Genomic DNA, 12,495 nt, shown 5'->3' with positions numbered 1-12,495 from the left:
TCCTTCCTTCCTTCCTTCCTTCCTTCCTTCCTTCCTTCCCTCCCTCCCTCCCTTCCTTCCTTCCTCTCTCTCTCTCTCTCTTTCTGAGACGGGGTCTCGCTCTGTCACCCAGGCTGGAGTGCAGTAGCGCAACCATGGCTCACTGCAACCTCCACTTCCTGGCCTCAATTATTCTCCTGCTTCAGCCTCCGCCTCCCAAGTAGCTGGGACTACAGGCACATACCACCATACCTAGTTAAATTTTTAAAATTTTTGTAGAGACAGGGTCTCATTATGTTGCCCAGGCTGGTCTTAAACTCCTGGTCTCAAGCAATCCTCCTACCTCGGCTTCCCAAAGTGCTGGAATTACGGGCATGAGCCACCCTACCTGGCCGAGCTTTTCTATTATTTAATTTTTTTAAAAATAATTATTTAGACAATAACCCCCAAAATCGATTAATGAGAAGTCAATAGTAGAGTTTCTGAATCCAGACTGCATGGGTTTGAATCCTTATCTCATCATACTTGTGTGCCTTGGTTTTTCTCATCTGCAGAATAGGAGGTAATAATACCTACCCCATAAGGTTGCTGGGAGAATTAAATGCGTTGTTATTCGTAAACTGTCTGGACCCACGCCTGGCACATATTAAGTGCTCTATATTTTGCTGTCATTCTCAATTTGGAGTTTTCCTCCCATACATCTCTCCTCGACCTTTAGCCCCTGCTACTCTTTATCTATGAGTACAAAGTGATTTCTAATTTAGGACAAGCTTATGTAAACAGACATTTTGAGCTTCCTATAGTAAACTTCCAATTTTAAAGGCACTACACAAAGCACCACGCAAAGGACTCACTCAACACTCAACAGGAATCAGGTCAAGATGGAAGAAAGGAATAAAAATAACACTCAGCACTCGCCACGTGTTGAATATCCTGCCAAACGCTCTTGATCCATATTCTCCTAACAACCCATACGAGGTGGGTACTATTGTTACCATCTTTCAGATGGGAAAACAGCCTTGGAAAAGATATGGAGGGAAAAATAGCCCCATGCCTGGTTCAAAGGTAGATGTCTGTGAGAAAGGAGGTAGAACTTGTGTGACCTCAAAGAAGACCCTTCCCCAAACTGGACTCAGTTTCCCTAACTCTGTAGTGTTCTTAAGATCTATACAAGGCAAGTTTACAACGAAATATTATTCAGCCTCAAAAAGGAAGGAAATTCTGCCATTTGTGACAACTTGAACAAACCTGGAGAACATTATGCTACGTGAAATAAGCCAGAAAAATAAATACTGCATAATTCTACTTACATGAGGTACCTAAAACAGTCAAACTCATAGAAGTAAAGAATAGAACTGTACTTACTGGGGGCCAGAGGGAGGGGAAATGAATACTCTTCAACTGGTACAAAGTTTTGGTTATGCAAGATGAATTCACTCTAGAGATCTGGGGTACAGCAAATTGTACCCTATACTTTATTATGCACTTAAAAAATTGTTAAGGTCAAGTGCAGTGGCTCATGCCTGTAATCCTAACACTTACGGAGGCCAAGACTGAAGGATTGCATGAGGCAGGAGGATTGCTTGAGGTCAGGAGTTCAAGACCAGACTGGGCAACATAGTGAGTCCCTCTTGCTACAAAATTTTTTAGATACAAATTATTATTTGTTTAATGGGTTGATGTCAAGTTAAATGTTCTCAACACACACACACACACAAGGGGACACAAGGAGATTTTCATAGCTGATGAAATATTTATTACCTTGATGGTGGTGATGGTGTTGTGAGAGTATGCCTATGTCCAAATTCACTAAATTGTATAATTAAATATACAATATATTTTACAGCAATTATACCTCAGTAAAGATGTTTAAAATATTTTTCAGGGATTTTGAAAAAAAAAACTATACAAGGCCAGCTTAATCAGAATCACCAATATTGGTGCAAGGTGGCATTAACCAACAGTGGCAATGGTAACAGCTTAAACTGAGGAGTCAGGTGTGCTCTCTCCAGCACCCCCTTCACTTGCCTCCATTTTGCTCGTGCTTAACAAGCCCAGGCCACTACCTGGTTCTAATCTTGGCCCTGGTATTTAATCTCATTTCATGCCAGCTCAAACAGCAGCTCTCTGTAGATCAGTGTACAGCGAGCCCTCTGCCCTCTGCTCCCTGGCTCTTCCCAGGGGCCCTCCTGGCTCACAGCCCAGATAATCAAGTAACCATTGTCAAATATTTACTGAGCAGAGTGCAGCCAGCCAAGGCTTCTGAGGAACTGTACAGGAAATATTAAACAGTACAAATACCACTCCCATTGCATTTTGATAGTACTTTCAGAGTTTACAAATGACCCTTACATCCTATGTCACCCAGCATCCCACCTCCTACGTGCCACCACCTGAGTGCTTACTGTAATCCAGTACTGTGCTACTACATCCCAAACATGAATACATCTACACCTCATACCACCCCATGGGCAGGCGCATCTCCACTTTAAAGATGAGACAACTAAGGCTCAGAGACGTGAATCGGCTTACCCAAGGTGGTACAACCAGCAAAGGGCAAAACAGCAATTGAACAGAGTAGGTCTGACTCCCAAGTCCACACTATGTGGACTATTATGTCATGATTAGATGCAATCATGTTAGCACACTGATAGGTCATAGTAAGCACACAAGTACACAGATTCCCAAAGCATCAGGCTGTTGTCTCTCCCTGGCATGTCTTCCTTCCACCTCCACCTCTGTCTTTATTTAATTGCTTGCCTAATTCCTACTGCCCTTTGAGAACCAGCACTAATGTCAACTCTTCCATAAAAATTCCTTTCTCCTCTCAGCTATTTGCACCCAGAAGTGCTTACTGTATCATAATGCAATTGTCATGTGTCATTTACATGTTTATTTCCCTCAAACAGGGACTATGCTTCATAGATCATGGAGTCCACCTCAACTGGGGTAGTGCTTAGCATACAATAGATTTTAATACTTGTTTGTTCAAGGAAGATAAGGGAGGAAAGAAGAGGAGAAGAAAGAAGAAGAAAGAGAGAGAAAAATAATTCAGAGTCTAATTTGCCTGCAACGTATTTCTTCTTAATTAATTCACATGCCTCTCATGAGACAATCTATTCTTATTGTCCAGCCTTGAAGCTATTGAAGTAGAAAATCAGGACACAAGGACTGACAAGTATGAATGTACTTAAATGAGTGTATTTCTGGCTGTGTTCTGGAAGATGCTGGTTACTATATAATACACAGAGCAACCAATTTGCAAATCATATCCCTCAGCAAACTCCTTCACACATTCCATCCCCAGAGTTTGCTGCGACCTGGAAGATGTTCCTAGAATGTTCCATTTCTATTATAAGAGTTAAGACTTCCTTGAATTGGACTGGGACAGAAGGCATTTGATGAGGCATCTGTTTTTCCATTCTGGTTCTTCTGGCTGGGGGTATCAGAATCTTGATTCAGAAGAGCTGACCTCCCTCCTGGGCAATCTGGTCTGCTGCAGCAGGAACATCCCTGAGTCATTTCTCAGCGTGGGTGTTTTCTGCATTCTTTCTGCCAAGGTGACACCGCTTCCTAGGATCAGAGCATCTCAGTTTATTTTCTATGCTTCCTCCTTTGAGAAAAATGGATCATTCATGTCCTTGTTTTAGAGGAGTGAACACAGGAACGTAGATACACAGAGAAGGACATGTAGACCTACTAGAAGGAAGAAAAAACCAAAGAGGAAGTCCGCCCAGCACCAGGGCTGCCTTACTCACGCACCAGGCAGTGCCTTTCATAGAGCTGACAGCACTTGCTTCCATTTTGGACCCGAGGTCCAGGCACGATGGCCAGCACCTCACCAGAGTGGTATCCCACGGAGAGTCTCACACCCAATGAGGTGTGAATTATCACACTCGTCAAAGGAGACAGCTAACAAGGTGTAACGCTGGGACATCATGCCAGGCCACCTGGACTCCACAGCGTGACTGCCTGGTGTAAAATATATGTCTGGAACTTCAGATCCAAGCTGCAGGTGACCAATGAGAAATTGATCTTTAGAGTGCCATTTACAAGGTGAAAACTCCTCAAGCAGGAAAGGGGTTTGAAATATTCTGGAAAGTTTATTGCTGATTTGCCTTCAACAAATATCAATTGTTTGCATTTACTAAGACCGTGCTGTCAGCTGGGCTTGTTTTAGATGCTTGGCATGAATAACTTGAATTCCTCCAGGAACCTTACGTGGTAGGCACTATTATTATCCCCATTTACCATTGTTAGGTTCTAACTGAGATCCGAAAAAAGTCAGTGGGGTGGCAGTTAGCTGGAAAAACACTCGAGGAATCGCAGGGAGTTTCAACAGGGTTTCACTCTTTCTCTGGGTGCAAGCGAGCCTGGGTGTGAGCCTGGGCATGAGCCCCAAGCCATAGGTACAGCGTTAGCAGCGTAATTGTACCTTTTACAGACAATAATGGCTCCGAGCCAAGCACGAGCACATGTGAGTGGTTACTTAATGCGCCTCACGTGGCATGGTTACATAACGTGTGGAGTTGTGCGTCTGCACTCCAAACCCACGGAGACATGCTGCCTCGGAAAGTCGCCTTGGTCTACTGCCGACTAGAGCGCAGCCATCTCCCTTACAACCATGAAGAAAGTACAGCACAGAGAGGTTCTGTAACTTGCCCAAAGTCACACAGCTAATAAGCAGTTGGGCTGGGACTCAAATTTACTTGACAATAAAGCCACATTCTTCAACTTTACTATTATTATATTTTCAGTGGTCACCTATTATAAATATGATGTTGCTGGGGCATTATAAGATAAATATTTGACAAGTTTGGGAGATATCTATCCATCTGAGATCAAACATATATGAATTAGAAAACTATATATCTACATATGGTACGTGTGTGTGCATCTATCGTCACATACATACCTTCCAAACCTGTTAAATCTAAATATGAAGAATTGAAATCTGCGTGAATATCACTTTTATGAAATCTTATAAATATCACAAGGGAAAAAGCCAAGAAATGACCCAAAGAGGCAGGGAAAGGGCTAACATTTCTCTAGCTCCCTGTTTTCTGGCATTTGAAAAGTTATTTCACGTAAGCCTCAAGGCTTGCAACGCAGAGACTGCTCCCATTTTACAGATGAGGAGATGGTGGCTTACAGGTTAATGGCCCAAGTTCACACAGCTGCTAAGAGGCAGATCTGCATTCAAACCAGGCTTCCCGTGGGCTCAAAGCCCAGACCTCTAAAATCATTTTTATTGACGTTTAGTATCTTTTGCTGTTTTTATCTGTCTCCTGAGTGTCAGTGCAAGCACTGTCAAAATATGAACATATTGAAAGAAAACAAAATAAGGAATGTTGCCCTGGCTCTACAATGTCTCATAGTTGAAAACAAGCAGAATATCTGTGTGGTCTCCTAAAGCCTCACAAGCATGTCTGACCCCATCCTGGAGTCCCCTGCAGCCCATTGTGGATCTGACTTGCATTCTCACTGTATGCAGAAGTTCTGCTTAGTTGCTTCAGGTTTCAAAAACTAAATCTCCGGATAGGCAAACAGGCCTGAGGCCCCATCATCAGCTGTCTATCCCATTAACAATGAACAATGGACGTGGAATGTCCATTCCATATACATTCCCGAGAAGAAGTTTGGTACCCGGCTCCTGGGAACAAGCCATAGGACACCCGTTCCATCAGCACTGAGCATCACTGATGAATACAGCCATTGTGGAGGCAGCCCCCACCACAATGGGGGGACAATGCCAGACAGACTGTTTGCTTTTTCTCTTTCTTTTAAAACCACATCACATGATTCTTTCACTTTGACATCAAATATCCTGCTGTTACAAGGAACAAGCCTGAATTATCTTCTCAAGCAGATCAGGAAAGATAACCAACACTGCTAACAGTGGTTCCCGCAGGGATTCAGGGCACTGGGACCTCAACCTGCCCTGCTGATGGTAGTGCCTCTGACAGAGAGTCCTACCCCACATTATTTGTTAAGGAAAAAAAAGAAGGCCTGTTGCAGGGGCTCACGCCTGTAATCCTAGCACATTGGGAGGCCAAGGTAGGTGGATCACCTGAGCTCAGGAGTTTGAGACCAGCCTGGGCAACATGGTGAAACCCCATCTCTACCAAAAATACAAAAATTAGCCAGGTGTGATGGCACATGCCTGTAATCCCAGCTGCTTGGGTGGCTGAGGCAGGAGAATCGCTTGAACCTGGGAGGCAGAAGCTGCAGGGAACAGAAATTGCGACACTACACTCCAGCTTGGGCAACAGAGTGAGACCCTGTCTCAAAAAATTTTTAAAAAAAGGAAAAATTAAGTCCCAATGTTATCGTCAGTCATAACACATGACTCAACACTCTCCTGCTGCACCTCCCAGATATCAGAGTTATTTGGGTTTTTTGGTCTTGGGCATATTGAGAACATTCTTTTGTCTTACCCCTCAGCTCCTACAACTCTATGATATTTGTATCATGGAATGGCCTCCCTAAAACAGGAAGTGGATCAGGGGCAGGCACGTCATTTAGATCTGCCAGAATCAGAAAATCTGGTTCTAGCCTTGGCTCCCACTCAACCACTGCCTGGCCAGGTGATCTTAGACAAGTCTCCACACGGTCTCTGCAAGCCCTCACAGCTTCTTTGTGCAAATGAGAAAAAGGTGACCGTTGAGGGGAAGCAGTCCTGCCAGCACCAGGCTTGGCAAGCGTGCCCCCAACTCAGTCCTGCCCCAGCCCCTCAGCCAGGGCCTCAGGCAGGGCATAACACGCATAGCCATTTGCAGAGCCCTGCATCTCTGTTTCAGCGCATTAGTTGTGAAGTGGGACAGATCATGTGTCCCACAAAATTCTCTGCACTGATGAGGCTAACAGGACATAGAGAACAGCTTATGAATTAGCCAAGTGATAAGAGATTTCTGTTGCCCTGATTGAATTCTACCTCACTTCCTGGGCACTCCATAATACTTTGGATGAAAAGCAAAGAAGCCATTACTATTTTGAAGTTGCTACTTCCACACTCAGAGGACCAGCTCCTTCAGAACTTGATCAAAAGTAGGGTGGCCCTTATAAGTGTACAGCCTCTGCAACTGCATAGGGCCTCATGCTCAGAAGGGCCTTGTGCTTGGCTTAATACTCTGATGTTACCGTATTGAAATTCTTGGTAATTTTTGAGCAAGGAACCCTGCACTTTCATTTTGTACTGAGCTCAGCAAATTATGGAACTGGTCCTGCCAACAAGCCTTCAAAAGCACCAAATAGCTTTCTTATATCTCACAAAATATTTGAATAAGGAAAACAGGAGGTATCATTCTGCAACTCCAGCGTTATCCGACCCCTCTGTTGGATCATGGAAGCTCTAGTCATAGAATGTGAGGCAGTATTGTGCGCTGCACAGAGCACAGGCTTTAGGAGGCAAACTGAGCTGGGTTCAGTCCTGCATCCTGCCAGACCTCAAACAAATTATCTAACCTGCCTGAACCCAGGTTTCCTTACCTGGAAGGCAGACTAGTAATGCCCACTCTTCCCTATGCATAATAAAGAAAGGTCTATAAACTGCCTGGCACACAGCAGGTATACAACAATATCAGTCCCCTTCCTGGCTTGTTTCAGGAACAGATGCTGCAAGATGGGGCATGCCCTCATGTTCCAAAAGGCAGGGAAGTGATAGGTGGCTCCGACGATCCTTTCAGCTCTAGGAGTCTATTATTCTCCATTAACCAAAGCCTCAAGGCAGCTCGCCTTCAGTCCACAGATATTAGCCAGGACACTTTGGTCACAAGGATGGAAACCCAACTCATATTAACTTAGACGAAGGAAGTTTGCTAGTTAATGAAACTGGGAAACCCAAGGACACAGGCGCTGCTGTGTCTAAGGATTTGTACAATGTGTTTCTTTCTCTCTCTCCCTTTATGTAGTGGACAAAATGGCCACTAACAGCCCTAGACTCACGCACTTTCACTCTAGCAGACCCAGTAGGAGGCAGACGTGTATCTCTCTCAGTATCTATGTATCAACCAAGGGAAAGACTCCAATTGACTCTAATCCTGCTTGGATTACATCTTCACTCCTGAACCAATCCTGATTGCCAGAGTCACAGGGCATGTGCCCACATTGGTGACCAAGAGCAGGACAAAGGGGCTCAAGCATCATGACAAACAGCCCCAATGAGGCCACACAATGGGGAAAGGGGAAAAAAGGAAAACAAGGATACCATGCAGAGAAAGGCAACATACCCAGTGAGTTGCATGTGGTTTACTGTTCACTTCCACTGGGTGCCAAAGGAAATGAAAGCGGGGAGAACTGAACCATGGTGGTACTGCCAGTAGCACTTAAACCAGCCTTCACTGAAGAATGGAAATTGTATGGACATGCCAGGCGTGGTGGCTCACGCCTGTAATCCCAGCACTTTGGGAGGCCGAGGCAGGCAGATTGCCTGAGCTCAGGAGTTCGAGACCAGCCTAGGAAACATGGCAAAACCCCGTCTCTACTAAAAATACAAAAAAAATTAGCCAGGTGTGGTGGCGTGCACCTATAATCCCAGCTACTGGGGAGGCTAAGGCTTGAGAATCACTTGAACCCAGGAGGTGGAGGTTGCAGTGAGCTGAGATCGCACAACTTCACTCCAGGCTGGGTGACACAGTGAGACTCTGTCTGGAAAAAAAAGAAAGAAAAAAAAGAAAATATATGGACACATATCACTTAGGAGAAGCTCCGTTAGAAAAGGCAAAGACAGGAAACTCAGCGTGTTCCTAGCTACCAGCTGCATAACTACAATGAACCTCACAGGTTAATTGCAGTTTTTAATAGTTATGTGTTTATATTTGTGGTTGCCTTCCATTTATGCAAGCAATACTGGGTTTCCATTTTTGTGCTAACAAAGATTTCCTTTTAAGATAACTTTAAGTAAAAACAAATGTCGATTGAAAGGAAAATAAGCAAATAATAATCATAAGCAAATAGTAATTTGCTTATTATTTAGACATAGGCAACTGTGGACGCAATACTGCATGTATTGTGCCAATGACTGAAGTATGGGAAACAGCTCAGTACAATATATAAATAGGACTTTACCTTTCCAAGGAGCACTAAAACCAGAACTGTGCTTTTACTGGTTCCTATAGTATCTCCAACAAACCAAATACATGTCTCTCATTGTGTGGATGGCAAAGATCCAAGTCACCAAATGAACCTGTAATAAGGTCCTAGAACCGTCAGCTTCTGACCTATTCCTTAGACATAACTGTGTCTCATGGCAAAGGGGGAGAACCAGCACTCCAGTACACTGGCCCAGAGTATTATTCTTTGTTTCAGAGGCAGACACACAAAGGTGGGGTTGATATGAAAATCACTCATTGCAGAGCTGGCCAGGATGACTGTCCTTGAGGACAGAGGGGCCCATTCTCCTGGTCATTCAAGGCCAGCTGGCCCCAAGGAGTACCAGCCACCTCTCTGGGGCCAGAGTCTCCCCAGCTGATGTCCGCATGTACCAGTGTGTGAAGTGACAGCTGGTCCCTGGTTAGGATGACTGTTTGGTCCTCCAGTTTGCTACTGATTTTAGCCAGAGATCATTTAGGAATGTCTATATTGTCATCTCACCTTCTCAATTATTTTCTCCAGGCTAAAGCGAGCAGTCCTCAGGTTTTTGATGTGGATCGAGATGCCAAAAAGCTGAACAAAGCCTGCAAAGGAATGGGTATGAGAGACATTTTGTTGCTAATTTACTTCTGAAGTTGATTAAACTTGGTCTCATGTCCAACTTTCCCATGATGTTAGGAAGCTGACATCTCACTATCTTGTGTATTCCAAGCTAACGCAAGTCAATCACTTCCACTGACCTCTTTATTAAGGTTCGCAAAATTATAGTAGGATCCTATGACTTTTCAGGATTCTATATAACAGCTAGGAGTTGGATATTGTGACATTTAATTTGACCTTGAGGTGAGAGAAACTTCATGAGAAGCGCAGTTCATGCAATCCTGGTGTATTAGTCTGTTCTCATGCTGCTAATAAAGACTTACCTGAGACAGGGTAATTTATAAAGAAAAAGAGTTTAACGGACTCCCAGTTCCACATGGCTGAGAAGGCCTCACAAGCATGGCAGAAAACGAAGGAAGAGCGAGGGACTTCTTTTTTTTTTTTTTTTTCGAGACGGAGTCTCGCTCTGTCACCCGGGTTGGAGTGCAGTGACCGGATCTCAGCTCACTGCAAGCTCCGCCTCCCGGGTTTATGCCATTCTCCTGCCTCAGCCTCCGGAGTAGCTGGGACTACAGGCGCCCGCCACCGGCTAGTTTTTTGTATTTTTTAGTAGATACAGGGTTTCACAGTGTTAGCCAGGATGGTCTCGATCTCCTGACCTCGTGATCTGCCCGTCTCGGCCTCCCAAAGTGCTGGGATTACAGGCTTGAGCCACCGCGCCCGGCCGAGCGAGGGACTTCTTACATGGCAGCAGAAAAGAGAGGATTAGACCCAAGTGAAAGGAGTTTCCCCTTATAAAACCACCTGATCTCCTGAGACTTACTACTGTGAGAACAGCATGAGGGAAACCGCCCCCATGATTCAATTATCTCCCACCAGGTCCCTCTCACAACATGTGGGAATTATAGGAGCTACGATTCAAGATGAGATTTGGGTGAGGACACAGCCAAACCATATCACCTGGTATGATCTAAACCCCTCTGATCCCTTCCCTAGGAGATGGTGGGGAATTGAGTCTGATGAGAGCTGGATTAGGGACCTGGAAGCAACAAGTAAAAGTAGATCGGTCCAGTGCGGTGGCTCACACCTGTAATCCCAGTACTTTGGGAGGCCGAGGCAGGCGGATCATGAGGTGAGGAGATCGAGACCGTCCTGGCCAACATGGTGACACCCATCTCTACTAAAAATACAAAAATTAGCTAGGGTTGGTGGCAGGTGCCGGTAATCCCCAGCTACTCATGGAGGCTGAGGCAGGAGAATCACTTGAACCAGGGAGTCGGAGGTTGCAGTGAGCCGAGATTGCGCCACTGCACTCCAGCCTGGGAGACAGAGAGCCTCCACCTCAAAAAAAAAAAAAAAAAAAGAAGAAAGAAGAAAAGAAAAAGAAAAAAGAACTAGATCAAGTGAGTAACTGGCCAAGATCAACCATCAAGGGTTGAAAATGGAGAAGCTGTTTACATCCTAAGGGTCAGAGTTGGGGACTCCACAAGAAGTCAAAACTAAGGTAGACCAGGGACCAGGGTGGGATGAGGGAGAGAGCATCTAGGTCTAGGGCCATGAAGAGAGGCCCTGAGATCCAGGAAAGCCACTCACGACACAAGGTCTAGTCCCAGAAGCCTGGAAGAGGGTGAGATCCAAAGCACAGATGGAAGGATTTCCCTTAAACAGGACACGGAGGGAAGGTGCTGAGACTGACAGCTGGAGTAGATGCCTTCATAGGTGTTGTCGGGGCAGAAATTGAAGGCACCCATGCCTGGTAACCTGACATTGCTCAGTGAGTGGGAGGTGAGTCTGCTGAAGAGAAGGGTTTGACAATGGAATATGGGGCTTGAGTGGTAGCTTGGAATAGCCCTTGAGTAGTAGAGAAGTGGGAGACAACCAAGAGAAGACTGCTGATACGCACTGAGGGCACTGAGTAGGGAGATCATGGTTTCTCATGGCTCCAGCCCAAATGGTTGTGTGATTTTTCCCTATATCCTTGAAGGTAGGACTGGAGAAATTGATTGACCCCAGGTTTGCTGATCAGGAGTTCCAGAACAACTAGCAAGTGAAATCATTGAAGGGGACCGAGGGGTCAAGGGGCAAAGTGGATTAATTTTCCAGATTTTCTTTTTTACATTTATTGAGAAACTGTTAAACTTTCAGGCATTGGACTAATCACTTTATATACAAAATCTCATCAAATTCTTACAAAAATCCATTCTCCAGCTGAGGAAACTGAGGACCTGACATTTTAAGTAAGACAGACAAAGTCACCAAGCCATTAAGTGGGGAACACGGGGATTGAACCTATTCTTGTTACTCACTCCAAATGCCAGCAATTTAGAGACATCCTAGCTAGGGCACCTCAGCTACATGGCTGCAGTCCTGGAGGGGGTGGGGACAGACTGAGAAGACATTGCTCAGTGTCATTAACAACAGGTAGGAACCATCTCAGTCCACAGAATGTTTTATTGAATTAATTTTTTGCTTATTGAGATATAATTTGAATACCATAAAATGCACTCTTTTGCAGCATGCAATTCAGAGTTTTAGTATATTCACAGGATTTTGTGACCATCCCCACTAATTCCAGAACATTTCATCCCTGAGAAAGAAACCTCACACCTATTAGCAGCCCCTCCCTCTCTTCAGCTCCGGGCAATCACTGATCGGTTTCCTGTCTCCACTGATTTGCCTATTCTAGACATTTCACATAAATAGAATCATACACTATGTGGCTTCTTTTACTTGGCATAATGTTTTACAAAAACAAGTGATAGATTTTTTACATAAAAGTAGATTAGTAGAGATTTACTTTCCTAGAATGGGTGTCATGGTAGAATA

General features: G+C 44.6%; 1 protein-coding gene across 2 annotated transcripts in view; it reads left to right on the top strand.

Annotated features, from left to right (window-relative positions):
• ANXA13 (annexin A13) overlaps positions 1–12,495 on the top strand; it is a 58,480-nt gene that overhangs the window by 15,316 nt on the left and 30,669 nt on the right. For both annotated transcript variants that reach the window (XM_017855896.1, XM_017855895.1), the window contains one exon: positions 9,592–9,667. In XM_017855896.1, the coding sequence (XP_017711385.1) occupies positions 9,592–9,667 (76 nt within the window). The remainder of the gene's footprint in view (positions 1–9,591; positions 9,668–12,495) is intronic.

This window comes from Rhinopithecus bieti, unplaced genomic scaffold (genome assembly GCF_001698545.2).
Source record: "Rhinopithecus bieti isolate Rb0 unplaced genomic scaffold, ASM169854v2 scaffold_38631, whole genome shotgun sequence".
Classification (NCBI taxonomy): Eukaryota; Metazoa; Chordata; class Mammalia; order Primates; family Cercopithecidae; genus Rhinopithecus; species Rhinopithecus bieti.
The sequence above is the reverse complement of the archived record's forward strand: the minus strand, read 5'-3'. Positions and strand labels throughout refer to the sequence as shown.